This window comes from Cladophialophora psammophila (assembly GCF_000585535.1).
Source record: "Cladophialophora psammophila CBS 110553 chromosome Unknown aczJe-supercont1.1, whole genome shotgun sequence".
Lineage (NCBI taxonomy): Eukaryota > Fungi > Ascomycota > Eurotiomycetes > Chaetothyriales > Herpotrichiellaceae > Cladophialophora > Cladophialophora psammophila.
The window spans coordinates 583,580-609,866 of NW_006912922.1; the positions used below are offsets into that span (position 1 = coordinate 583,580).

Here is a 26,287-nt window from a genome sequence, read left to right on the forward strand (position 1 = left end):
GGCACGCTCCTTCACGCTCCTTCACGCTCCTTCCTTTGAAACGCGGTCGCGTCGATTCTTGGCAGGCGCGGCTGGGATGCATGACTCGCGACTGCCACTTCTTGAGTCGTGTCCCTCGCGTCTTTCCACAGCTTCACCTTCTCCAACTCCAACACATCAAAAGCAGCAACTACCACCTCAAATGGCTGCCACAGTGCTGGGAAAGCGTTCTTGCCGAGTTCTGGACGAACAAGGTCCGTCTGCATCATCCAGCTTCTGGATTTTGGTGAATGCTACTAACAGGATGCGACGGCAGATAGCTTGAATACACTTCCCACCCCAAAGAGACGGACGCGACGGTCTGCACCCGAGATATACCAAGATGCAGCTGAGAAGGATGTATTGGGGAAGCCGAGTACCAGATCTGTCAGAGCCCGTAACGGACGAACGAACGATACTGTACAAGACAGTCCTGTAAAGAACCCAAAGAGCACGACCACACCCATTGGAGATTTCAACCTTCTCGCAGACGAAAATCTTCCACCGGCGATTGTGTCGACTCCCACCGCTGTCCGCTTCAAGGATGCCCTCGCTTCATCCGCTCCAAGTACACCACGACACCGCGTACGACTTGTTGGCAGACTTCTCACTCCGCAATCGTCCCGCTCATCCACACCATCAAGATCACAAAATGTATACTCACGTGCTCGACAGCTGTTTACGCAAACTGGCAATGGAAGGATTGTCGGACGTGAGGGTGAACGCCGTCAGTTGACCAACTTCATTTCCAAGGCCATCGAAACCGGGATTGGGGGCTGCACATATGTTAGTGGACCACCTGGCACCGGTAAGAGCGCCTTGGTCCAAGAGATCATGCAAGAATTTCAAGGGGCGTCTATCAAAGCCACCACAATCAATTGCGTGTCTTTGAAGTCTTCCGCCGAAGTCCTCGCCCGGCTAAGCGAAGCTTTTTGTCCTGGCAAGGGTAGCTCAAAGTCATCAAAAGCCGGCCCCCTGGCGAAACTGTTCACGACAAAGAGAGGCGACTCCGAAATGCGTCTCGTTTTGCTGGACGAGATTGACACCCTCCTCGGGGGTGATTGCGACGTGCTGTACAGCATCTTTGAGTGGGCCATGCATCCCTCGTCCAGTCTCATATTGGTTGGAATTGCCAATGCTCTGGATTTGACTGATCGTTTCTTGCCCCGTCTCAAGTCAAGGGGCGTCAAGCCCCAATTGCTACCTTTTCTTCCATATTCGGCTCAACAGATCTCGACCATTATTTCGGACAAGCTACGATCCCTCTCATCTGACGGAACCACGACCGGCGCCGAGTTCATCCCTTTGATGCATCCTGCGGCTATTCAACTGGCGGGCAAAAAGATCGCATCTCAGACTGGGGATCTACGAAAGGCCTTCAGCTTGGTTCGTCGTGCTCTCGACCAGGTTGAGCAAGAGACGCTTTTGGAGACGAGCCAAGAGCAGAGCACGACTCCTACGAAGCAACCACTCCAAGAAATTTCGAACTTGTCCTCCAGTCTGGCTGTTCCATCGCCTGTCAAGGGTGACCATCGATCTGTCCTCAATCACCTTACGTGGGAGACGGCGCCTCGAGTGTCGATTGCACACGTGGCGAAGATCGCGGCCACCATTTTCAACAACGGTACACTTTCTCGCTTGGGCGGGTTGAATCTCCAGCAGAAAGCCGTGCTGTGTTCATTGGTGGCGTCCGAAACCCGCCAACACCGCCGCGATCCTTATACAACACCGTCCAAATCGGGAGCAAAGATACCTACCATAAAGGGGCTCTTTGAGAAATATGCCCAGCTGTGTAAGCGTGATGAAGGATTGTTGCAGCCGCTGAAGAACACCGAGTTTCGAGACGTAGTTGCAAGCCTCGAAACTCTAGGGTTAGTGCAAGAGACGTGTGGGCGAATGTCGGGCTTGCTGACACCTACAAACACGCCGTCGAGAAGCAGAAGGGGGACGGATGACAAGCAGGTGGTGAGCTTGGTGTCTGAGAAGGAGATGAGAGAGAGCCTGACGGGGCCAGGTTCTGATTTGTTGGTGCGGCTACTTGAAGAGTACTAATAAAAATCTGGAAGGATTGGACTTGCTGTCTTTGGATTTCGCATGGCGCGGGAATAATAGGTTGGCATGAGCGAAGGAGTCTTTGTCTTGGATTCTCTAGGCAGCTTATGGTGGCACCGGCCCCAACGACGGGGGCGGGCTTGGGCCTTGTAAACGAAATGAAACACTTTCCTTGAAGTACTCGATACATTCGTTATGTTCGCTGGGCTGCGGCGATGGTTGAACCAAGAGCCGCCCAATGCACTGATTGAATGGCGTTATACAGGTCAGAAATGATGTCAATTGAATGCCTGCGATTGCGCGTCCCTTTGAACCATAATCAAGTCCCTGCATGAGAGCGAAAAAGAGAGAGGAAATTGATCACCGCAAGGGGCGACCAAGCTTTTGCTGAAGCTTCTTGCACGGTGGCCATGATTTTGCTTGATCTCTACCTAGCGGAACTCGGTACAACTCGGTAGTGCCAGTGCCAGTCTTTCCAGAGGAACAAGAGGCCCCGTCCGCAGCCTCACTAGCCCTACACCCTCCATTGGAGGAAGCCTGCATCAGCGCGCGCCATCTCTTGCACGGTATCATTCCTACGAGGACCAAGTCAAGACAAGTACAAAAGCATACCTCGAATGGTGGGGGCTTCGCAACCGCCCGGCGGCCAGCAGCTGTCACCCCATGCAAGCCCATGCTGAGCTGATCCATGCGCCCCTCGACCTTGGTGCGCCAAATCCAAGATTCCGAATCGATCCTCCGCATCCTGTTCCAAGCCTGCGCTCATTCTCCCTCCACCGAGGGACTTTCGGATTATCTGAGTATATCTTGCCATACCCGTCTCCTTTGTCAGGTATGCGCAGACGGATTTGCTTGGGTCGCGTACGATAATCAGCACATGTTGACGCGGACAAGCACGGAAACGCCCCTCTGAGCATTTGTATCTCCAATGGCCGAGAACGAGAACGATCCGAGCACACCCGCCTTGCGCAAAGATGGAGTCCTTTCCCAGGCGGACAAGATAGGACCGAAACTGGTGGGCAAAACAGAGAAACTGGAGGAGAAATATCGCGGGGCCACCGGTACCGACCTCTCCGAAAAGAACGAGAAGAAAGGCCCTGCTGGCGGGTACGATGACACACCCCTACCCAAAGCGCCGCCAGGATATACCGTCAAGATCACATTTCACAAAGCCGAGAACCTACCCTTTTCCGACTTTGGCACTCTCTCTTCCGATCCCTATGTTCTAGCAGTTCTCCGCACGGATCTGCCCAAGAGGCACAAGCAAGATCCCGATCTCAAATTGAGGACGCCGACCATCCATCGCAACACAAACCCGGAATGGGAGACCGAGTGGATTGTCGGCAACATCCCGGCCAGCGGGTTCCATTTGAAGTGCAGATTGTATGACGAGGATCCGTCCGACTACGATGACCGTTTGGGAAATGTACACATCGATGTACCCCACGTTGACGAGAACTGGAAAGGATTCTCGCACCAGAAGTTTCAGTTGAAGAAGCGCATGGGTAGTAAGAGAGCATACACGTTCCGCGGATGCGCCGCCCTGATCTCGAGGAGAGTCAAATTGAACGGAAGCCTCATTGTCAGCGTGGAGAATCTGGGTGAGACAGCGGCAGAGGACGGCGGTCGCGTATACACAATCGGTCCATTACCATGGAGTCGGCATTTCTCTCCTCTGATCGGGCGGATAGCGGGGACGAAGGAGTCAGAGCAAAGAAAAGATGGAAAGGAGATCCAGAGATACAAGTACGTCCACCTGTGGGCTTTGCCTTGCCAATAGCCACCCGCTAATCAATCACCCAGCTTCCAATCCGTGCAGATGCAGCTGCGTGGACCCGTGCCAGCAGATCTCTATCACCGATACGTCGAATTCAGGCCCTTTGTTGCCGGGATGTTTACTGCCCACACTCTGCGCGGTCGCCTGCTCAACCGCGCTTTGCACCATCAGCACGCTCGAATCTACAACTACGACAAAACCACCAAGTATGGCGTCTTTCAAGAACCCTGCCCCGAGATGACGAAGCTCTTTCTCGACTTTGTACACTACGACGAAGGAGGGCGCATCTTCACTTATGTGTTGACATTGGATGGACAACTACGCTTCACGGAAACAGGAAAAGAATTCGGGATCGATTTGTTGAGCAAACATACCATGCATAGTAACGTGAGCATCTACATCGCGTTCAGTGGCGAGTTTTTCATCCGAAGAATCAAACACGGAAAGGCACACAGGAACGATGACAGTGTGCATCCGACCGAGGAGACGCACCCTCCCTCGACTCCATCCGATGGGGAAAGAGACAATAGTGGCACCAGCAGCGGCGGCGGCGGTAGCCCCAGCCAAGCGAGTGACGCACGGCCCCTGACAAACGGCACGACCTCCTCAGAGAGCAAAGAACCCTGGCATTACGAACTTGTCATCGACAACGACTCTGGGACATACCGGCCGAATGCGGCCAAACTTCCCATCCTTCGCAGCTACCTCTCCGAAAACTTGCCCGGCCTCAAAGTCCGAACCCTCGACTGCCAAGCCGACGCCGAATTGCAGCGGAAGCTGAAAAACGAACAGCGGGAAAAGAAGAAGCAAGCTCGCGGCGGCAAACAGGTCATGTACCTGCAGAACCTGAGCATGAGCAGTCTGAGCTCGAGTGATGAGGAGGATCTAGCCAACCGAGCTGCAGCGGGAGCGGACGGCCAGGTCCACGAGAGCAGGTACAAGAGGGAGATGCACAAGTTTATGGACGGAGGACGGGACCTGCATCACGGCGATGATGATGATGACGACGAAGTGGAGCAAGGGTCAGAAATCGCCATCGAGCGCGAGAAGCCAGGGCAAGTCAAAGGCCAGCTTGGTGACGGGATGCATGGCGATGCAGTTGGAAAGGGCAAAGAGAAGGACACCCCCGCGAACTAGCCGGTCGCCGCCGGCCCGGAGACGTGAGGTGAGAAGCAACAACGACAACGACAAGAAGCATCACAACCACAATCATGACCTACTAGGTCGAGGAGGGATACCAGTGTTTTTCTACGGGGGTTGTTTGTGTTCATGTTCTGCGTTTCTTGGATTTTGGGTGGGCGGGCGAATGAGCGAGCCGGTCTTCTGTCTTGTGGTTCGGCATGGGAGGGAAGGACGAAGGGAGGGAGGCAGGGAGGCATATTGTGGGTGCTTGTTTGATTCCGGACTAATCACCCTCGGGATAATCTTGTCGAGCGGCTCACTGGCTTGTCTGTCTGTCTGTCTGTGTACTGTACCTATCTGTTGTCTGTGTCGGTGCGGTGCGATACCCCCTTTCTTTTTTTCTTTTTCCCCCCTTCCCTCTCGTTAATGTCGCCTTTTCCCACCTCAAAAGTTCAACTCCAAGTCCTTCTGGGTGATGCACTTCGCGATGATGGTGGGGATGGGGATGTGGTATGCTTCTACCGCCTACACACATGTATGTACATACTCCATCCATGTCCAGGGGTCGCGCGTGGCATGGTATGTTCATTTTTTCCCGCAGCGCGCGTCTAATGTAATAATGCTCTGTCCACTTATTCACTCATTCATTCATTCATCCATTCACTCACTCACTCACTCACTCGGGTGATGTGCTCTGGGAAGAAAAAGGGGATAGTAGGAACCTCACTCTCCAGAGCAGGTTTGGTTGAGTCGAATGGGGTTGGTCTGGGTTGGATTACTACCTAGGCGCATAGGCGCATAGGCACATAGGTATACGGGGTAACAGTTCACTGACTCTAAGCGATGGAAAAGGACAGGGCATGACAGGACAGGACAGGACGTTGGAGGATTTCCGTCAACTCAGGTCAATCAATACACAAATCCCCTGGGGTGGCATGGCACAGACTGGCGCATCCGATCGATGTTTGACATCTCAGATTTCAAATTGTGCTTGGTCGAGAATGAGAGATCGTTTACCTGCGAGAACGGCATGGAGGCGGAGACGGAAAAGCACATGGACAAGGAAAAAGGTACATTCCAGATATGATTTGATCTGTTTCTTCGGTGGTTGGTGACTCCCTCCCATTTCGCCTTGCAGACGTCGCCGAAAGAGAGCCCTCCACCGTCTCGCTCGAATCTCGTTCTCACTTTGAATTCCTCCAACCAATTCACGCTTGGATGCGATTGTCTTTTGGTCCCTTCCGCCGTCTTCCGATCGTAGAGAAGAAAGACCAAACGTGTTGGCAGTTGGAAGCATCGGAGACGGGAGGAAGTCAATACCCCCCCTTCCAGCATTCCAGACCTCAACTCCTGATGTTGTCTTGTTTGTCCAACGAAGAATCCTCCCAAACACCTTGCTTGTCCCGGCGAACAGACTGTTACCTGCCCCCTCGTCCATCACAGATCTTTCGTTCTGCTTTGCTCATAAGCCCGGCAACATTCGTCAAGAGTTCCATTTCAGCCATTGCAGAGGAGCATCGTTAACTCTCCTGTCTCCTTTTCTCTTCCAGCTCCGCCAGTACCTTGCCCGTAGCATCGACAATAAGCTTCCATTCCGTTTCATGTATCCTCTCCTCGAGATCACTCTGCGACTCCCCAGGTTTCATTTCGATGTCCCTCACCAAAACCGGTGCGCCCCGGTCCACTTCGTCAGTCACATAGTGGACCATCACTCCGGTCCCAGAAATCTCCCCTCTTTGAAACGCCTCGTAGGCACGTCCGATGGCATTTGCCCCGTCAAACTGCCCTGGCAATGCCGGGTGCAGGTTGATGATGGGCACATTTGCCGACGCCAGAGCGTTGACGAACACCGGGGACAGAATATGCATGAAGCCGGCACAGACCACCAGGTCCGGGCACGGGATGTGCGTGAGGATCTTCTGGGCTAGATCGGTGTCGTACTGGTTCCGAGCTGCAGTTATCCCGGCCTCTGTGTCCGGAAATTTCTTCTTATACGACAGCAGATTATGGTATGTGACAGGGATGTGGGCGTCTTGGGCGCGGGCGATGCCCTTTGCCTCACGGCGATTGCATATCACATGAGATATTTCAGCATTTGGAAGTAACCGTCGAGGGGCTGGTTTGTCTTTGGAAGGAGGGGCCTGCCCGCAGGCGTCGATCAGGGCTTGCAGGTTGGTCCCTGACCCAGAAATGAGGACAGTTAGACTGAACGAGGTGGAAGTGCTGTAAGTTCGGGATTTGTCGGTGGATATCGATCTCGAGCCCATTTTGAACACCGCCCAGAAGGAGTCGACGCGAGAGATAAGGAAAAGTGCGCGAGGAGCTGGAGCTAGAGCTGGGGGCAAGGACTGCAGGTTGACGAGTCAGGATTCCGCTTAATTCATCTCAGAGCGCTGTGTTCCGAAGTGAGTGAGCGTATAGAGAAGCACAGGAAGGGCAGAGCTGCGACATTTGAACGTGCGACAGAAGAAAGCACAGGACTGGAATCGAGAAGAAGGGATTTGGAAATGCGACAAGTACCTACCTAGAGCAGTGGAGGGCTTGGAGGGGCTCAGGTAAGGGACAAGGACTGCGGGAGCAGGCCAGGAAAGCAGCTAGGCGCGCTTCAGCCACTAAGGACCTGCATTGGTGTGCATTAGGGGCGCCCCAGGGGACTCCAGGGGACCCCAGGGGCTGTCGTCAGGTTGCGTAGCCCCGAAACAAGCGACGGGGATCGCTGTGTCTTGGGGGGGTAGCCTGCGCCTAAGCGGTCCATCAGGGCCTAGGACTTGCCGGAATCAGCGACCAAGGCCTCCAACCTCAAACTAACAAGTACCTGCGACTTGTGTCTGCAAGTCCCCCTCTTCACCGTCACACCACTTGGCCGCCATGTCCTTGGGCCCGTTGTATCACTGTTCTACCAAGTCGAAGCGAGGACGTTACCTTTGAACTGCTTCTCAGGAAATGCCCCATCTAGCAAGAGAAAAGCATCGAGTATCCATATGGAGTACATCGCGAATGCCGAACGAAACTTTGCGGATCGCGGCCTTCCCCTCTATCCCTGCCGTCCCTCCAATTGATCGGCAGATTGACATCCACTGCCAGCTCCGTCCTTACTGCCTGAGAAGATCTTCCTCCGGCTCTGCTAGCCACGCAGCAACATCTTGGGCGCGGATGCAAGTAAATGAGTCCCGACAGGAGCTCCTCCTCCACAACTGCGAACGATGTCGGCAACATCGGCAAAATGTTGGACGTCCATCTGAAATCAAACAGGGCGTCTAGCGCATGAAGCTGCAAGCTTAGCGATGTGCTTGTCCTCACAATTGCGCCCTCGCCCGTGCTTATTGGCTTCTTCCTGGGACGAACGCTTCGATCTGCCACAATGATCACCGTCGATCGCTAATCTATCACGAACTACAGAGTACTGTAGGTATGTACTCGGTACTTACGAGATATTGCTAGGTGGAACATCAGCTCGATGGATCCCTCTGAAACACTCTCTTCGCACCGAACAGCCGATCATGCACCCTGCCGTCATGCTCTATGCAATCAATTGAAGAGGTACCTACGGATTGAGAGGGGCAAATACGTAGAAGACCATTCTCTGAAACTTCAGTGACCAGCACGGGACAGAAAGAGAAAGAGAAAACATGAGCACCACCAACAGAACTTCCACTGTTACAGAGGGTGCTGCAAGGACACATGGAATTGATTGCAGGCGCTAATTCGGATTATTCACTCTCTAATCGCCAAATTGACGGGGAAACAGCGCTGACATTTAGTAATATGGCACACAGGGAATCCAGATTGAGGCTCATCCCCAGTTGACCTGGTACCTGGCGAAAACCGGGATAGCCAGACAGGACAGACCACCAATAGCAGCTTCTACTTCGACGGAACGGATGTCTGAAGAATACACCGAATTGAACAGAATCAAAGAAACCCTGCAAGGGTGTGATTCTCGAAAATATTGCACTTTTTTGGCAACTGTGTTAGCTGTATCGGGACTGGTTTTGTCCAACAGCCAGTGGGACTTTCAAGGTGCATTTACCCTCGTATTTCCCTGAGAATCCGATGCCTCAAACATGAGAGGCAGAGGAAAAGGTTTGTATACTGGCCGTGCTGAGGCGATACAGGTATTGAAATAGAGCCACCATCGATCAAAACAACAAGGTAAACTCCAGAAGCAGATTTCGTCGTCATGACAATGCCGCGCATACTATGCAAGGGATTAAAAAAGGCAGAAAAAGCAGATTCTCGGCTTCAGCCTCGTCATGAGCAGTGACCAGATCCAAGGAAGACCGGAGAGAGAGCGCAGCTAACAGCAGCCACACGTCCATTCCATTCCATGCAGTGTCCCTCTCACGTTCTCGCCGGCCCATCACCAACTTACTCCGTGTAACTTACAGCTTACAGCTTCGCCCTCGCCCTGCCCAACTTCCTCTCCTCCTCGTCGCGAAACTCCTTCTTGGCCTGCTCCTTCAAGACCCTGCGCAAGATCTTGCCGCTGACGCTCTTGGGCACGGCGTCGACGAACTTGACTCCGCCGCGCAGTTTCTTGTGGTTGGCCACCTTGGCGTTCATCCACTGCACGATCTCGGCGGCGTGCTTTTGCTGCTGCTGTTCTTGCTCCTGTTGTTGTTGTTGTTGTTGGGCGGGAGAAGACGAGGGTGGCGAGACGAGCGCGCGGTTCTTGGGTACAATGTACGCGCGCGGCACTTCTGTGCCGAGCTCGAGCGAGTCGACGCCCACTATGGCCACGTCGTCGATCAGAGGGTGTGAGGCGAGGTAGCCTTCCAGTTCAGCGGGGGGCACTTGAAAGCCTGTGGTTGGATTAGTTAGTCGCTAGTCACATATTTTTCTGTCATGGGGCAGACCAAGGCTCTGCGGTGAGAGGTGTATTTTGGTTGCAAGCAGGATTCCATCCGGTTGGATAGGGAACAGGTGAAAACAAAGAAGGGAGGGGTGCTTACCTTTATATTTGATCAACTCCTTGACGCGATCCGTGATGGTCAAGTTGCCCTTGTCGTCCAGGAATCCCACGTCGCCGGTCCGGAACCAGCCATCCTCGAGACACTCGGCGGTGGCGTTGGGATTGTTATGATAGCCGCCAAAGACATTAGGTCCCTTAACATACAACTCCCCGACCTTGCCTCGAGGCAGCTCCTTGGACCCGTCCGACTCCTCGCCGGAGCCGGGCACGGCGCAGAACTTGGCCTCGAGGTTCGGCACCATGACCCCCGTAGTGCCCACGGCAGACCACCAGTCCTCCCACCGCTGGATGAAGATGGTGGGTGATGTCTCGCTCAGTCCGTACCCTTGCTTGACGCGCACGCCCTTGCGCTTATACAGGCTTTCGACGAGTTCGCGGGTGAGCGGCGCGGCGCCCGAGTTGGTCATGCGCAGCGAGCTCAGGTCGTATTTTTCCACGACAGGGCTCTTGCACAGGAGCAGCACGATAGGTGGCACGATGTAGCTGAAGGTGACTTTGTGGTTGTGCACGAGCGAGCACCACTTCTCTAGCTCGAACCGCGACATGACCAGCGTGTGCACGCCGCTGAATATCGGGCTGAGCACCAGGCAGTTGAGGCCGTAGATGTGGAAGAATGGGAGACACGCCAGGATCTTATCGCCCTGGCCGTTGGGGGGATGTGGGATGTTGCTATTCGGAGGCGTCTTGGTGCCGTTCCAGGTCAACCACCCCTCGGCGGCGTGGATTTGTTCCACATTACTTGTCATGTTGAAATGGGTCAGTCTGACGCCTTTGGGACGGCCGGTCGTGCCGGAGGAGTAGACGAGAAACGCGAGGTCGGATTTCGGATCCAGTTTGGGCGTCCGGTAGCGCGCCGTTCCCTCTAGATTGCGGATGAGTGTCCAGTGCTTGAATTTCCGGGATTCATCGCGCTGCTCGCCAAGCAGGATGATATGGGTCTCTGGAATACCGACTTCGCGGGCGGCTTTTCGCGCCGTATCGAGGGCGGACAGGTGTGTGCACAGGATTTTGGCGCCAGAGTCTTTGAGCTGGTAGACCAGTTCGGGGACGGTGTAGCCTGGATTTGCGGGTGAGACGATGCCGCCAGCCCAGAGAGTTCCCAGGACCACGGGCGGGACTTCAACGTCGTTGGGCACAAAAAGGCCTAGGACATCGGATTTGCGGAAGTTGAAGTTGGACTTGAGGCCCTTGCCGAAGTCAATGCTGGATTGCCGCAGCGAGGAGTAGGTGTATTGTCTGGAGAGGGAGTCGGCGGATTGGAATATGACTATGAATGATTCACATCAGTGATGGCTCATTCTCATATCCTTTGGTCACAGTTGTTGGAAGAACTATTCAGTCAATGGAAGTCGCACAATGCTTTCAGGCCGCTTCAATAGCGACATTTTGATGATCCCCCTTTGTGATGGCTTGTCATTTTCTGATTTCCCTCTCCCTGCCCGAGACCATTGCAGAGAGACCATTGTCCAGCTCTTACATACACCCACGCGAGCTATAGCAGCAGTTGACCAGAAGAATAGAAAAACAGACTCACCATGATCATCAGGAAATTCCCGGTCCTTTCTATTAAACAAAAACGACCAGATGTCTGTGACCTGAAGGTCGATGTCCGGGAAATCCGACTTGATGGGCATGATTCAAAATCTCCTGATTCGACCAGGGATGGTTTGGAATCGACAATAGAAACCTTTGCTGGCGTGGAAGTATATATAATCTCTAGACGGAGTGGGATGTGATGTGGGCGAAAGCCACTCTTTGTGCAATGTTTCTTTGTTAGTCACCAGTCGGCGAGAAGGGAAGAATGCTGTGCTCCAGGAACTCAAAAGTATGATTGAAGAGAAGAGTCACCAGCAGTGCTGTCTTTGGGGGTTGATAGACAGACCACAAGAGAGATATGTATATCGTCCAGGACCAGCTTTCGCGACTTTACTTGATCTGGGGTAAAAAGAAAAGGCCGATTCAAGTCCGCATTGACCACGACAACAAAATGTGGCTCTGGTGTTGGTGGCTAAGGGGCCCTTGTTCTCTGGGGGGGGGGGGTCACGCAGTGCCATGGCCCTCCCTATTCGCCTCTCTATCTGAATGCGACAGTGGCCGATAATGGCCGTATCTCGTCCATTCCGCCCGTGAAAGAAGCCGAGGTTCGCAAGCATTTGCCAATCAAAGGGACTCCGAATCGCCCCAGAGGCCCCAGGGTCGGCTATTGTCCACGTTGTGTCGGGCTTGGGTAGGTCGATCCAGCGACTTTCGGACCAGCTTAACGTGCGTAGGGATCCTGTGGGTGACAGGGGACGACGCCGCCGAGATTTCCATGCTTCATTTGATCATGTTCTGTTGACACCGGAGGAACTTGCCTCACTCAGCCTGACGGAGACCAAAAGAACCGTCTGCACCTGTTGGGAACTTGAGATGCCAACAGATCTGTTAGAACTCCAAAACAGGCGATGCATTTTTCGGCATAAAGCAGCGCACACAGAATAAAGTATATGTACTTGGGTAGGTTCCCGGTTATGTTGCTGTGGTTGATTTGTGCCTCGACACCTTCAACGCCCCTGCAAATCCAACATCTTGGGTATAACGAGGTCATCTCGACATGTCTCACAATACAGTGTCTCCCCCATATCCAAGCAATTCCACAATCACATTGCCTACGGTCGACACCGACCACAGCAAGATCAATCCAAATCCGATTCTGCGATCCATTCTCCATCCGTTTAATGGCACCACGATGAGCAAACCCACCAGCGTCACCAACAGGGTGATTCCCGATATCATTAACGTCGTGCTCACGTCGATGTCGTAGGGTTTGTATTTGATTGGTTTCTGGGGGTGTTTGGCGTGCTTGCGAGTGGCGTGGGTGATGCTCATGTACATCCCTCCAATGCCAATTCCAAGCAAAATATTCAACATGGGACCGCCAAAGCACGCTGACAATGCCATGACAGGGAATCCAAGTTTGGCAACGGTGATGTCTGCGACTAAGTCACCACAGGAGTTGCCCACAGCAAATATGGTCAAACCCAGAATAGCATCCGATATGCCCAGGATCACCCCGAAAGCTTTGAGGACTCCGACCACTTCATTGGCGATGGTTGAGATCCATCCTATGGCCACAGCAAACCCCAAGAAGCAGAGTAGCGGTCGATATTTGGGCTCGCGATCGGGAGTGGTCAGAGACAGGAGGATAAGAAGCGATACGAGTGAAAATACCAGTGATCCCAACACCATACGAACATAAAGCTTAGGTGTATGATCGTCATCCATGTTGGCCCAAGCAATGGTTACGACAAAGAACGGAGCCGTAAAGACTTGCAAAAACACCAACCATCTGTTCCATTCCTTTGGGCCAGCCAACTCATCCACGTTTGAATGAGGACTTTTGGCATGCTCCGACATTGATCTGGAGATTCCGGTTCCGTGCGGATGGGGTGGACCGTCAGAAGATGCTGACCGCGGATTCAAAGCAGACCCATCTGGTGCGGCCTCGATGTAGCTCATAGACCTGCGGCGAATGCCATCAGCTGGGGTCAGCAGGTCGATATCTGATTCCGCCGGCTTTTCTTCCTTAGGCTCGACGACTGGGAGTGTGATGGCAAGCAGAAAGACACTGGGTGCGGTGACCACCCCTAATACCTTATCAGTGAACGACTTCTCCCGCCACCCATAAATGGTGGGAAATAATGTCGCACATATGACTTGAGGAGCAGGAAGGTATCGGTAAGGCCACCATGTAAATCTCCGCATGGGTTCCTCTTCGTCCGGTAGCAGCCCTAGATGTTGACTGGACTCTGGAGACATACTAGGTGCAGGCAGGTGAATGCTTGGAGGCCGAGAAGAGAGGGGAGTGAGAAGCAACGGAGAATCCACGTATGGTGGGAAATCCTCGTGGCGCAGTGCTCCTTTTGAATGGTCTGGGTGTGGAGTATGCAGGATTGGTACTTGCAGTGTCGGTCCGGAACGAGGTGACAACACCGGACTTCGACCAGCAGGATGATGGTCCTCGTAGTAATCCGGTCGGCGGAAGGTCGTTGCGGGCGGCGCTAGAAGATTGGGTGACTTGGAGCGTTCCGAAGAGAGGGATCCTGTCTCTGATGGTTGGCCCCCTGACGGAGACACGATAAGCTTGGGAGAAGGTGGTCTTTGAGCGGATGGTTCGTTGAGTGTTCTCAGAATAGGGGCACTCGGCCTCGTACGTTTCCCAGCGGATGCATTCGGCGTCGAATCGCCACTGCTGAGGGCATTCTCCGAGGTTCGATCAGAATGTCTGTCACTGAGAAAGTCCGTATCAATGCGCAGATGAGTGGCGTCATTCGCAGACACGGCTCGCGCACGACGCGGACTCTCAGCCTCTAAATCTGCATATTGTGTGCTAGCCAGCTCCGGCTGAGAAGCACCAGGCGGCGCACTGACGGGAACGGGAGAGTAGACGGCTGATGCGTCGTCAGAGTATCTCCGGAGGCCAATAGGTTGGTGGGCGTGGGTGGCCTTCTTCTCCAGCGAAGTCATGAGAGATCTAAATTCCAGTGCACCTATCAAGCTCGGCCGAATGGGAGTCATTGTATTCCTCCGCTCGCCTCGAGCTGGGCGGCCGACTCTCATCCTGCTTTGCAATTCAGCAAGGTATCGGTCTCGCGCTTCGTCGTCCTCGTCGAGGTCTTCAACCTTCCAGGCTGGAGTGCCGGGTGTCCGTAATGTCGGGATGGTTTCGGTTGACGGCTCGCGTAACAGGCCAGTTCGCTCGGTAGCAGGGCGTGCTTCTTCGTCCTCCTCGATTTCAGGCACTTCCAGCTCCTGCGACTCTGGAATGTGGTGATGCAATCTCGCCGCAGTCTCAGCGAGCCTCCTCTTCCGTCGTCGGGTGAGCCACCAATGCCAGACCACCACAAAGAACACATAGAAAACGTAATAGGCAATCATGGTAATGGACTCCCAAAGTCGGAGGCTCCCATCCGCTAGGAATACCAGACTGAAACTCGCCGACACAGCGAAGAATCCCACGTCCCGAATGAAGCTCTTCTTGGCGACTTGAAAAGGCGCAACCAAGGCCATACTCCCTGCGACCACTGCAGTGATAAAGCTGGCTGCACCTACCAATTCCCCCACGGCCAAGCTGCCACTATTACTGCGCATGGCCGCAAAAGTGGAAAAGACGTCGGGACTGCCGTTTCCAAAAGCCAGGAAAGTGACACCGGTCAAACTTTCGCTCATCCCCAGTATGTTCGCAATAGTACTCAGGTTGACACAGAGGAAATCCGAGGCAGCAATGCCGATCGTGCTGAAGAGGAGACTGACCCAGAGCACGAGGAATAGGAACGCGAGGGCTTGGGCATCAGGGAGGGAGCAGTAATAGAGCTGGAGGTAGGAGAGGAGGCCGGCTTCTTCATCAGGACAGTTTTCCTTGACAAACACACATTTGTCTTTGGCGCTCTGGACAAGTCGACACTATCAACCGATCCAAAGTCAGTTGGGGAGCTGCATTGGAGGTAATGGGGAGCAGGGTCGATCTGGTACCTCGAGGTCGCGTGATGCCAGAGAGCGGGCATCGAGCCTCTGGCCATGGGGAGAATGGCCATGATTAAAGTCTCGTACGAAGCTATAACAAGCAAAGAGAGTGATTATGAGCGCAGTCAGGTAGAAGGCGCGACCTCGTTGGCGGATGGGGCGCAGTCGCTTGGGACGATTGGAGGGTGTCATGGCGGGCGTCGTAATTGCGCTGCCTCATACTGGACACAGAAGGGAGCGACGGTAAAGGAGATGAGGACGATGCATGTATGGACGGATGATACGAAGGATATGTACCAAGAAAAAGTGATGGCAATACCAAGGCAGCAAGAAAACGGGCAGCAGGGCCATCACCCAAGAGATGGAGATGCCATGGCCCTCACCTCGTCACTCCACTAAAAATCCCACTTTTGCGGCGACAAGCACCAGCAAGACCCAAGAGGGCGAGCGGACCAGAGGGATGCCGCCCCCGAGACCTCGTCATTGTGCAGGCGTTGCACCGCCACAGATTAGCGGCGTGGTGAACAATTACCCGCCTTGCCACCTACTTATTTCGATCGAGCCATTGCTGGCCATCTCGCATGGAGGGGCTCCGAGGGGCTCTAGGGGGGGGGGTGCTTTGGGGCGCCTTGGGGTGCCTTCTACTTGTAGGCCTATGTGCCCCTGGACCTAGGCAAGGGGCCTCCCCTCCAACCAGCAAGTGGCAGTACCGAGTACCAATATCATGTACCCAGTACGCGGTACCCAGTACAAGTACAGCATTATCTCGGTGCGTCCCTTGCCGAGGCTCATTGTCAGGTTGTCCCGAAGCCTCTCTCGCCTCTTCCCTTGGGGCAACTTCGTCTCTGGCACTTCTTAACCTCCATTGGATTTCTATGTCGCTCTTTTGTTCCTTTGTATTATGTTGCTTGCATTGATTCTCTGAACTGGTATCCAAATTTCCCCTGGCTTCTTTACCTTTCAGGTGCGCACACCATGGCGCCTCCCACCTTCGCAGATGTCCTTCCTATTCAGCAGCTCTCCTCGCACCAATATGCGCTCGCCCTGGAAAATGAATGGTGTATAGGAACGGGTAGGATGCAAGAATACTCGGTCGTTCTCACTGAATGATAACCCTTCTTTAGTGCCCAATGGCGGTTACGTTACTTCAGCCTTCCTCATGGTTGCGCGCACCCACATGTCCCTCACCCATGGTACTCGCTCTGAACCACACCCTATCAATTTACACCTGGAATTCTTGCGCCGGACTTCCGTTGGCCCAGCAATATTCACGGTGAAAGACGTTAAATTGGGGGCTCGTATCAGCAATTTACACATCGTTCTGTCTCAGAAACAAGAACACAACGACCGGTGGCAGGACGAGGCGCAGGGCTATATAACCATGAGCAACATTGCGACCGAGGAAGGCCTGAGTCTTGACACTCAATATCAGCTCTGGCCCCCCGCTTTACCGGTAGATCTCTCGCTTTTGAGTGCTCAAGGCCATGATACGAACTACACCATTCGTGCGAACGATCCGTTCCCTTCGTTCCGCCGTGCCGCACAAAATATCCAGATTTTCCTCGTCCAGCCTGATCGCCGACCACAACCGGGACGGTCTGGTAGACCCCGAGCAATAGTTGACCAGTGGGTTCGGTTTGCGCCTAAAACGCCTTCTCTCAATCCCGACGGGAGCCTCACGGGCCGTTGGACCAACGACGCTCTCGGTTTTCTGGTCGACATGTTTCCACAAATTGTCGAGTCATACGTCAACCCCTTCGTCGAGGAGGCCGCCATCGGACAATACAGCGAATTCGAACTCAAGACTTTCCTGGAATCGAACGAACCGCGCGCCAAGTTTTGGTACCCGACGCTCGCCTTGAACCTGGATGTTAAAAAACTATTACCAGAGGAGGGCGTGGAGTGGTTATTTGTGCGAGTTATGGCCAAGGTGATTAGGAATGGACGGTTTGATCTAAACATCGAGGTTTGGGATGAAGCTGGGGAATTGGTGGCGAGCAGTACCCATGCGAGTCTGATTGTGGACGCCAGTCGTAATATGGCCAGAAAAGGGAAGGAAAAGAAAGACGCAAAGCTATAGGACGGTGTATCATCTTTTGAGGTCTGCAGGTTCGGCGCCCCATTAGGAAGGCCACCTTTGGGAGAAGCAGTTGGAGCCAGGTATAGACATAGACATGAGAGGAATTTGGCATGTTGGCGTAGTTGATCCAAACGCTTTAGCCAAAAGGTAGTTTGACATTGCGCTGTGGAATGTTTCGCGAGCAAGATGGTACCTCGTATGGTTGACAAGTTGGCCCGTGTACTGGGTGACATCTGATACCTCTCTGCCAAGCATCGCCAAGTCTTGCGAAACATCTTCTGGATGGATCACGTCCTGAGTCCTTGCTGCCTAAACGAACATTGACGACAGCATACTACTCCGTACCTGTGGACAGCCTCGGATGGATCCTCTCAGTGTGACTGCCAGCATCATTGCTATCCTCGACTTGACTGGAACATTGATGAAATATGTCAACGAGGTGCGACATGCCCCAAAACAGCGAGCTCAGCTTGCGCGTGAGGCAAGCAATCTGTATGCCTTGCTCACAACTCTTCGCTTTCGAGTGGAAGAAGCTCCGACCAATGACCCATGGTTCAACCAGATTAAGCTCCTAGTGGTCGAGAACGGTGCCCTCGACCAACTCAGAACAATCCTCATGAGGCTAGTCCCTAGGATTGATACTTCAAACAAGTTGAAAGACCTGCTATGGAAATTCAACAAGGCAGAGGTTGAAGAAGCTCTCGGTCAGATAGAGCGTCTGAAGTCACTGATAACCTCGCTTTGACCAACGATCTCTTCACTTTGACCCAGTCAGTCAAGAGTGATCTATCCGAAATGGCACAAACCATGAACCCCTTGTGTCTCGAATCTGAGCGTGAATGGCCGTCGAAGTTGTCCACTTGGCTTGACATTCCTGGCCCGTCCTCAAACTATGCAACATCGTGCAAGCGAAGGCAACAGGGTACTGGCTCTTGGCTTCTACAAGACAATCGCTTCATCGCCTGGATGGAGTCTCCCGGCTCGAGTCTGTGGCTTCACGGCATCCCTGGTTGCGGGAAGATTGTTATTAGTGCCACAATCATCGACCGGGCTCTGGACATGGCTCATCCGAACGTGATATACTTCGATTTCGACTTCAATGGTGATCAAAAGAGAAAGTTTAATACGGCTCTTCGGTCTTTGATCATGCAGCTGGCCAAGCAGGTGCCAAATGGCATTCAGGAGGTTCGGAATCTCCATTTCGAATGTCGAGATGGTCAGCTACAGCCTCAAGAAGTTGCCTTGCTTAAAATGATGGACCGCTTGCTCGGATGATCTCACAATACTTACGCCACCTTTGATGCCCTGGATGACAGTGACGATCATCAAAAGTCGTGGACCTGAGCCAACAGCTCTCTCAAAGCCATCGAAATTCTTTGCACTTCTTAGCTGTAAGCCGCTGCGAACGGGAACTTGAAAAGCGACTACGACCTCTGATTACTGTAGAAATTGCTATGCAGGCCGCGCTCGTCTACGTGAATATTAATGTTTACCTCGAAGATCTTCTCGAGAATGACGTCCGCCTTCGGAAATGGCCCGCAGATGTGCAAAGCGAAAGAAACCGGACTATCTCGGGAAAGGCCAACGGAATGTACGGGCTGCTTCTGGCACCGCAAATGTGAGGCTAACTTTCTGTCTCAGGTTCAGATGGGCATACTGCAGCTTGACTCTCTTCAGAAATGCATCAAACCCAGCGCAGTGAGGCAAATGCTTTCGACCCCTTCCTAAATCACTAGACGAAACATACGAGAGGATACTACGCATGATCGAGATGAATGATCAGTTGAATGACGCCGTGCGTATTCTTCAATGGCTTTGCTTCGCCAGGGCCCCACAAACTCTGAAATCGTTGGTGGACGTGCTTGCTACTGACGTGGAAGGTAAAGGCCACTTCTTGGTGGAGGAATGACTTCTGGACCCTTACGACATCCTTACTATCTGCTCTAGTCTAGTTGCGATTCAAGAGCAAGAAGCCCAAAGTATCCGACTGTTTGATCCCATTCTGGATCTCGAGGACCCTATCATTGAATTGGCACGTTTTTTGGTCCAAGACTTGCTGCTGTCTGGCCGCTGTTTCCTACGCAGTTTCTTCTCTACAAATGCAGGTTATACATTGATGGCTGAAATATCATTGATTTATACACTTCATGCGGGCCACGAGGCTCTCCCTCGGTCTGGACCTCAAACTGCGGACGGGAAACGCATTGCAAGGTCAGATCTGAATCTTATGCACGCCACCGATACAGATTTGCGACGAGAGTCTTCACGTTGTGACCAACAAGGCTCGTACGCTTGCGCTTGGTGGTATCGACATGTCGTGGCGTTGCCAGAGAGTGGTTTGTCGCAAGGAATAATTTATATGTCTGTATATTTATTTGAAAACACTAACAATGTCCGCGAACAGTGGCTGAGGCTTCACAATCCGAATCCTTTTTCGTGGTGTCTGTATGCCTGGATTCGTGGCATGATTTCCGCGACGGAGTTTCGCATCGAGGACGGAGTGAGCTCGCCCATTTTCTGGGCCGCTGTCACTGGCCTTCTGCCGGTTGTGGAATCGCTTATTCAACGTGGCAAAGATGTCAATCAATTCAGCAGAGGATGGCGAGATATCGAACTTGCAGGGGAAGAAAACTTAGCCGACCATGGTCAGGTCGTACGTCTGCTTTTGTCCCATGGTCTCGATGAATACCAAAGCCTCTCATATGCTTATGACGGTGCATACGCTGAGTTATTAGATCTGCTCTTAGGCGCCGGAGTCTCACCTAACTCGCCAAACAAATGGGGCGACACTTTGTTGCATCGAGCTTTACTCGACAACGCCCCAGTTCAATTCGATACCTTGATGAAACATGGTGCCGAAATCGCCACTCCCGATTGCTATGGGCGCAGCTGTTTCGATTATTGCCTGGGGTATCCTGCGGGGAAATTACAGGGGTTCAAGATTTCCCCAGTTGACCACAGTTCAACAAGGATTGATGTCCAGAAACAGCGCCTTCGTCACACGGTCATGTTCAGCATTGAGACGGCCCTGGAGGGTGGACTTGGTGAAAACCATGTTGCTCTAAATCGGCTGGGTCACTCTGTCTTGCACACCTAGAGTGGCTAGAGGAAGCCATCTCAGTCTTTCAGATGGACGGTTTGTGCGGTGGCAGGGAGGATGTCAGACGAATCTGCGACGGCTGCGACGGGCCTGTCAAACGGCAAGAGGATCCGCGAATCTCGAGAGTGTGTCGTTCCTGCAGAGATGTCGACCTCTGCGAAGAATGTTTTGAGGACTACAAAAGAGGGCGGTTGGATATATACCTGAGTCAAGGCCATCGGTTTTTGGAAGTGCCCCTGCGTCCATTTGACGAGGAATACAACCACGCGGTATCTCCCGTGACCCAGAAGATCAAAGACTGGCTGCTTGAACTGAGGCAAAAGGTCTTGCAGGAGCTACCGGAAGACAGCTCCCTTGATATCACCAGCGGGATACCAAAAAGATGAATCCCTTGAAGGAGCTTGGCTCGAATGTGTACGTCCTTTCAAAAGCCTAGTGGCGTGGAAAAGAAAGGGGTTGAATTCAGCAATTGTGGGTGGCATGGGCTGGGCGATCGGAGTCGCAGCGTTGTCGGCGTTGTAGGACTCTTTCAAGCCAGGCTGGTCTGCGATACATCTCACCATCTCATCCCAGGAAGTGGGATGCTTCTCGAATAAGATGCTCGCTAACATACTACCATGAGTATGGTGGGCAGACGGCGGAGGTTGTGCGACTCGCGCGGAGAGCACGCCCTATCAATGCATGCAATCTCTCGTTCCCTCTCTCCCATGCTCCAAGGTTCTGTTTCGCACAACAGCAGTCTTCTCCCTTGGACTTTTCTTTTGCCAGAATCAAAATTTCTCCCTTGCGGGCCTCATATCTAACTCATGAACCCACAAATCGCAGCTCTGTCGCATGCAGTCCAGGTACAATCTGCCCACGCTTTCGGCGCGGATCTTCTCCCCTAGCATGACTTTGGCAGTTTTCTCCTTCGCCTCTGACCCGGCCTCCCCGCCGCTGCCGGCAGACGAATCGACATCGACGATGCCGCCATTGGCAATGGCGTGAACGACGTGGACGCCTTTGGGGGAGTACTCCCGCGCCAGACTCTGCGCCAGCATCCTCACGCCCGCCCTTCCGGCCCCGTAGGCGGCGTACCCGGGGTTTGTCCTCAGGGCGCCCAAGGTCCCCGTGAAAATCAGCGTTCCCTTCTTGATCATCATGTCCTCACCCCCGCTTTCTGAGCTCTTCTCCACATCGGCCGGGTACTGGGCGAGCATCCATTTGAGACAGAGCTGGCTGAACACCATGGCGCCGGTGACGTAGATCTGCAAACTATCGCCGAAGCGCTGGGCGGACTCGTCCTCGAAGGGCGTCTTGTGCGAGTGTTTGATGCTCCAGACGGCCAGTTTCAACTTCATCTCCTTACCCAGCGATTCGGACCATTGCTTGATCTCGTCGAATGCGTCGTTCAAGCTCTGTACCGAAGTATCGGTTTTGAATGCTTTGAGCACGCCGCCGCTGGATTCGCGCGATAAGCGTTCGGCGAGCTGGACGTCGCCGCTGCGCGAGAGTAAGGCGACGGCGAGGTTCCCTTGGGACGGCCGGGCGAGGACCCGAGCGATGCCGGAGCCCGTCGTGGGGCCGGCGCCGAGCAGGATGGCGAGACCTGTTGGAGGCATTCCTTTGGTTTTTCCTGTGGTGGATTTTGTTTCGACCACAGAGACAGGTATGGTTTGTTTCGCGAGAGAACGTAGCGAGGGAAGAATGGGTGAAAGTCGGTTCTCTGATGTTGAAGGGTCAAACGCATTAACAATACTACCTCCTACGTCACCGATTTCTGATGGATTGGAGAAAAGACCGGAAGCTAAATTGGGGGAAGTCTCTGAGAAGCCTCCTCGTGTCCACACGATGGACATGGGGAATCGGACCGTCGCACATCTACCATGCTTAAGATTTGGTTTACTGTTAGGCCTCGCCCTACAATAGCTGAACTATGTCTGGTGGGTTTATCTAGATCGGTAGGGGAGCGTTAAGTTGTCACTCCAGATGTGATGGATCAAAAATGACTGCTTAACCGAGCTCCAGGCTCGCGCGAAGAGCATCGGACCAAACCGCCTGCCCATCGTCCAGCCAAGCATACTCATGGACCAGCCTTCTCGAACCATCAATTGCATATTCAAATCTGCTCAGATCGAGAGCCTGACGTTGTTTCCCGGTCGGCGTTTCGCGGCTCACAAGACTGACAAAAGCAAAGCGGCGCTCTTCTGGTGGCAGCAGGCCAGTGTAGTGGGACTGTGGCGAGTCCCTTTTTGAGTAAGAGAGCTGCCCTTCACCCTCCTCGGCCGAAATGACCGTGGCAACCACACGGTCAGGCGCGACGAATGCCCAGGAGTTGTCTTGCCGTGGAGCCTGACGCATCAGACGCAGCGCAGCTCGTCTCAGTATCGGGTCTCGGCATTTGGTCGCACAGAAGTATAATGGTGGGATGAATCCCGGGTCAAAGCTCGACATGAGCAGTTTAGCCTTTGTCCGTTGGGTGGTCTGCCCGAGACAAAGCGTGGCGTGCTCAACGATTTCCGCAAAGTGGTCCATGTAGGCATCGAAGACGGTCTGGTGGGGGCTGAGGCATGCTGCCACAGAGATGTAGCAGACTGCCCAATACATCAAAAGGTACGAACGTATTAAGGAGCCCTCCGGATCCTGCGTCTGGCTTTTTGTAGCAACAAAGGAGCCTTTCCATTGCAACAACTCATCCAATAACAACAGGCGTTGGGACAAGTACTGGACCTTCCGCGGCTCATCATCGTCAATGTGAGGAAGGAAGTCCGCATGCCTGATCGCTTCGTACGACTGGTCCATCAGACTATCAAATTGAACTCTAGCCTCGCTGAGCAGAGGGGACCTGGACAGTGCTGTCTCGAAGAGATTGCTGCTCTCGTTGTTCGCAACGTGGTGAGGCGATAGAGAGCTTCGGAAGGTGGCAAGCACAATGGTCTTTTTCAAGACGTATGATGCCACCATTTGGTGAACGACTTGACCTGAGGCCGAGTTCGGTCGGGTATCAAGCGACCTCAGATTGTCAGTGAGAATTCTGGAACATCTTGTCATCAAATCGTTCGCAACCTTGATATTTCGATGATGGTATTCCACTGATGCGAATAGTAGATAGCTCAAGGCGACAACAGAATCATCTATTTGCCCAAGTTCGGCCAGCTGTCGAACGCTCACAATCGCTTTGTGGTAGAACCTCAGTGCCTGTCGGTGCTTTTGGTCGGTGACTTTTGCCAGACCTGTTCGGTCAGACGCGGCAGTCGGCGACACATATGGAACGTGTTCTGCAAGGGAGCTGAGGCACACAACGGTGTCCCAGACAAAGCTATATGCCTGGGCGAGTCGAGGGACGTGGTCCTGCCAAAAGGTAGTTTCGACGGTCCCCGCAAACGCGGGTGCTGCGCCATACATGAAGTAATGCCATGCACGACGTTCGTCCTCAGCATGAAGCGGAGCGAGGAGAGAGACCACCCGCGACGGACTTGGAGTGGCCGCTTGGCTGACCATTTTATTCTGGATGAAGCGAATTTCGCGAACAACCGGGCCTTCGCACTTGCGGCCCGTTTCGGTACATCTCCGACAATACGGTTTTGTTTCGTCGCATTTGACTCTTCGAATCCTAGCCTGTGTCAGCTTCATGCAGGAACAATCGTACAGGGAATCATACTTGCAGGTTAAGCAGCCATTTCTAGACTTCTCGTGACTAGCACGTCGTGGTTGCATGTCGCTGTTAATGCAGAGCGTTTATTGGCTTCGCTAGGACTCTTGCATGAGCTCAAATTCGGAGGACATAACTGTCATAGCCCGAATGCCCCGACATGCGAGGACTGACGAACAGTGGGCTCAAATAGGGGGCGTCCGCCACATACCAAGTCATGCCTCATTCCAGGTCGCTGCGACCTTTCTCAAGCAACAAATCCCTAGTCAGTCTCATTCAAATCAGTCTCGAGATCAACTGGTACGATTGTTGATCTCGTATGGAGAATAGGATGAGAAACGGTGGTGAAAGCAGGATAGGCAAAATTGCTCGAGGTACTGGGTAGGTATCTCGAGTGAATCCACAGCCTTACCCCGTACTTGCCCGTACCCATCGATGATTGGCAAGCTCGTTTACTCGAGCTCTTTGGGCTTAGTCTGGAGGGCCTCATGGAGGTAAAGAGGCAAGTGAGCCGAGTCACATGTACACCATCTGGTCAGCCAGCCTCGTCAGGTGACCAAAAACGGGGGACAGCGTTATGTCACACACCTCCCTTTGACCACGTTACAAACCTGTTCAGCTTCGCTGTTGACTTTGACCTGTGCAAAGCCAACCTCTCTTTTCACTCCTGAGCCCTGAGCAATCCTATCTGAGCTGTGGCTGTGCAGTCCTGAGCGTGGCTTGGCAAACCCTAAGGCCTCTTCCGGAGAGGGTGAGCATTCTCTGAGCCCTTGGTAGGGACGATATATGGTACCCCAGGTTCTCAGGATTCGGTGTTTCAAAAGCTCGGCAGGGTCCTATTTCGCTGTCATCAAGTGGTTATAATTTCCGGAAATTTCGCGGGCCGTGGACCTTAGCATCTTCATCAAGTAACTCGGTCCCTCAGTGAACACCTCTGGCACCTCCTGGAAGGTTTGTACCTTTTGCACTTTTTACAACCTGTCCCAGGAATCTTCCGCAGTATCTGGAGATATCGTACTTTCTCTTGCGGTGCACTGAAAGGTGTGTTCTTCGTATTTTTCAACCATGCCAGGAGCATCTTGGAAAGCGTCGCTGCCCGTATTCGGCACTCTTCGTCCCCAGTCTGCAGCAATGCAATCGCAATGTCCATGGCCCCGTGAGACCAGGACATCTCATGTCGTTCGTAATGGAAATACGCAACAGCTCTTGCAGAAAATGCCAATGCCTGAGTCACGAGACTCCAATGCACGTCTCCTTTCGTGGCCATCCTTCCAACTTCCTCTTTCGCATCTTGGAACAGCGACATGACGATTGGTCTGGCCAGTTCCCTCTGGCGGCAGACATAATAAGCTGCATAGGCATGATAATACGACAGGGTGATTGCCGTTTCAGCGTTGTAAAGTTGACCATTGGAGTATTTCGAGCGGATGTACCAGAACTTCCACAGAAAACCAGCCGGGTCTCGGCGCTCGTTCCAATATCGATAAAACACTGACCACATATGAAGAACCATGGTATTCTCATCACCGATGAACTGTTTCAAGACTTTAATCGACATCCAGAAGCCCAGCCGGAGTGTATTCATGAGCTCGGTTGGTGACACATTTCTGATGGCGGTTACCAAAACCGCCAACGGATGTCTCTGGCCATTGTGCTCCAGTATGGTTCCAATGAGGCTATCGAAGAATCTCTTCAGACACCCACCTCCGGGGATGCGCCCGTCGATGCTTTTTATTCCAAGACAGATCCGCCAGAATTTTGCCAGGAAGGATGGGTCAAGATGCTTAGCCGCCTGTCTAAGTCCATGAAAGAACCGGTCCAGCGTCGCTTCGGCTCTATCAATAGTTCCGGACTGCAGGAGAGCAGAGGCACTATGGACTTGGTCTGAGAGTGTTTGCCAAGCTGACGTGCGGGCTGGAACACCAGTGGGATGTATGAATTCAAACATGGTGGCGGACCAGCAGGAGTCTTTTCCCCCTCGAGGATCAAGTGTCCCATCAAGATAATTGTGAATGGAGACCAGTACACAAATT

At 53.2% G+C, this 26,287-nt stretch overlaps 11 protein-coding genes across 11 annotated transcripts; 5 read left to right on the top strand and 6 right to left on the bottom strand.

The window, feature by feature from the left end:
- Nucleotides 1-181: 181 nt before the first annotated feature.
- Nucleotides 182-2,070, top strand: A1O5_00203 (uncharacterized protein; the record flags this gene model as incomplete). The annotated part of the gene is made up of 2 exons (XM_007740823.1): nt 182-233; nt 296-2,070. The coding sequence occupies 2 exons, from the start codon at nt 182-184 to the stop codon at nt 2,068-2,070; spliced, it is 1,827 nt and encodes a 608-aa protein (XP_007739013.1).
- A 928-nt stretch (nt 2,071-2,998) lies between these two features.
- Nucleotides 2,999-4,984, top strand: A1O5_00204 (uncharacterized protein; the record flags this gene model as incomplete). Its single annotated transcript, XM_007740824.1, has 2 exons — nt 2,999-3,816; nt 3,874-4,984. The coding sequence occupies 2 exons, from the start codon at nt 2,999-3,001 to the stop codon at nt 4,982-4,984; spliced, it is 1,929 nt and encodes a 642-aa protein (XP_007739014.1).
- Nucleotides 4,985-6,489: 1,505 nt separating this feature from the next.
- On the bottom strand, nt 6,490-7,236 carry A1O5_00205 (phosphoribosylglycinamide formyltransferase; the record flags this gene model as incomplete). The annotated part of the gene is made up of 1 exon (XM_007740825.1): nt 6,490-7,236. The coding sequence occupies one exon, from the start codon at nt 7,234-7,236 to the stop codon at nt 6,490-6,492; it is 747 nt and encodes a 248-aa protein (XP_007739015.1).
- A 2,122-nt stretch (nt 7,237-9,358) lies between these two features.
- A1O5_00206 (uncharacterized protein) lies at nt 9,359-11,575 on the bottom strand (the record flags this gene model as incomplete). The annotated part of the gene is made up of 3 exons (XM_007740826.1): nt 9,359-9,771; nt 9,922-11,208; nt 11,476-11,575. 3 exons carry the CDS (start codon nt 11,573-11,575, stop codon nt 9,359-9,361), a joined length of 1,800 nt encoding a protein of 599 aa, XP_007739016.1.
- Nucleotides 11,576-12,539: 964 nt separating this feature from the next.
- A1O5_00207 (uncharacterized protein) lies at nt 12,540-15,635 on the bottom strand (the record flags this gene model as incomplete). Its single annotated transcript, XM_007740827.1, has 2 exons — nt 12,540-15,383; nt 15,453-15,635. The coding sequence occupies 2 exons, from the start codon at nt 15,633-15,635 to the stop codon at nt 12,540-12,542; spliced, it is 3,027 nt and encodes a 1,008-aa protein (XP_007739017.1).
- Nucleotides 15,636-16,418: 783 nt separating this feature from the next.
- A1O5_00208 (uncharacterized protein) lies at nt 16,419-17,523 on the top strand (the record flags this gene model as incomplete). Its single annotated transcript, XM_007740828.1, has 2 exons — nt 16,419-16,515; nt 16,568-17,523. The coding sequence occupies 2 exons, from the start codon at nt 16,419-16,421 to the stop codon at nt 17,521-17,523; spliced, it is 1,053 nt and encodes a 350-aa protein (XP_007739018.1).
- Nucleotides 17,524-17,884: 361 nt separating this feature from the next.
- On the top strand, nt 17,885-18,798 carry A1O5_00209 (uncharacterized protein; the record flags this gene model as incomplete). The annotated part of the gene is made up of 2 exons (XM_007740829.1): nt 17,885-18,227; nt 18,299-18,798. 2 exons carry the CDS (start codon nt 17,885-17,887, stop codon nt 18,796-18,798), a joined length of 843 nt encoding a protein of 280 aa, XP_007739019.1.
- Nucleotides 18,799-18,977: 179 nt separating this feature from the next.
- On the top strand, nt 18,978-20,620 carry A1O5_00210 (uncharacterized protein; the record flags this gene model as incomplete). The annotated part of the gene is made up of 2 exons (XM_007740830.1): nt 18,978-19,141; nt 19,471-20,620. The coding sequence occupies 2 exons, from the start codon at nt 18,978-18,980 to the stop codon at nt 20,618-20,620; spliced, it is 1,314 nt and encodes a 437-aa protein (XP_007739020.1).
- A 773-nt stretch (nt 20,621-21,393) lies between these two features.
- Nucleotides 21,394-22,224, bottom strand: A1O5_00211 (uncharacterized protein; the record flags this gene model as incomplete). The annotated part of the gene is made up of 1 exon (XM_007740831.1): nt 21,394-22,224. One exon carries the CDS (start codon nt 22,222-22,224, stop codon nt 21,394-21,396), a length of 831 nt encoding a protein of 276 aa, XP_007739021.1.
- A 391-nt stretch (nt 22,225-22,615) lies between these two features.
- On the bottom strand, nt 22,616-24,319 carry A1O5_00212 (uncharacterized protein; the record flags this gene model as incomplete). Its single annotated transcript, XM_007740832.1, has 2 exons — nt 22,616-24,215; nt 24,264-24,319. The coding sequence occupies 2 exons, from the start codon at nt 24,317-24,319 to the stop codon at nt 22,616-22,618; spliced, it is 1,656 nt and encodes a 551-aa protein (XP_007739022.1).
- Nucleotides 24,320-25,090: 771 nt separating this feature from the next.
- Nucleotides 25,091-26,202, bottom strand: A1O5_00213 (uncharacterized protein; the record flags this gene model as incomplete). The annotated part of the gene is made up of 2 exons (XM_007740833.1): nt 25,091-25,213; nt 25,273-26,202. 2 exons carry the CDS (start codon nt 26,200-26,202, stop codon nt 25,091-25,093), a joined length of 1,053 nt encoding a protein of 350 aa, XP_007739023.1.
- Between the last annotated feature and the right edge of the window lie 85 nt (nt 26,203-26,287).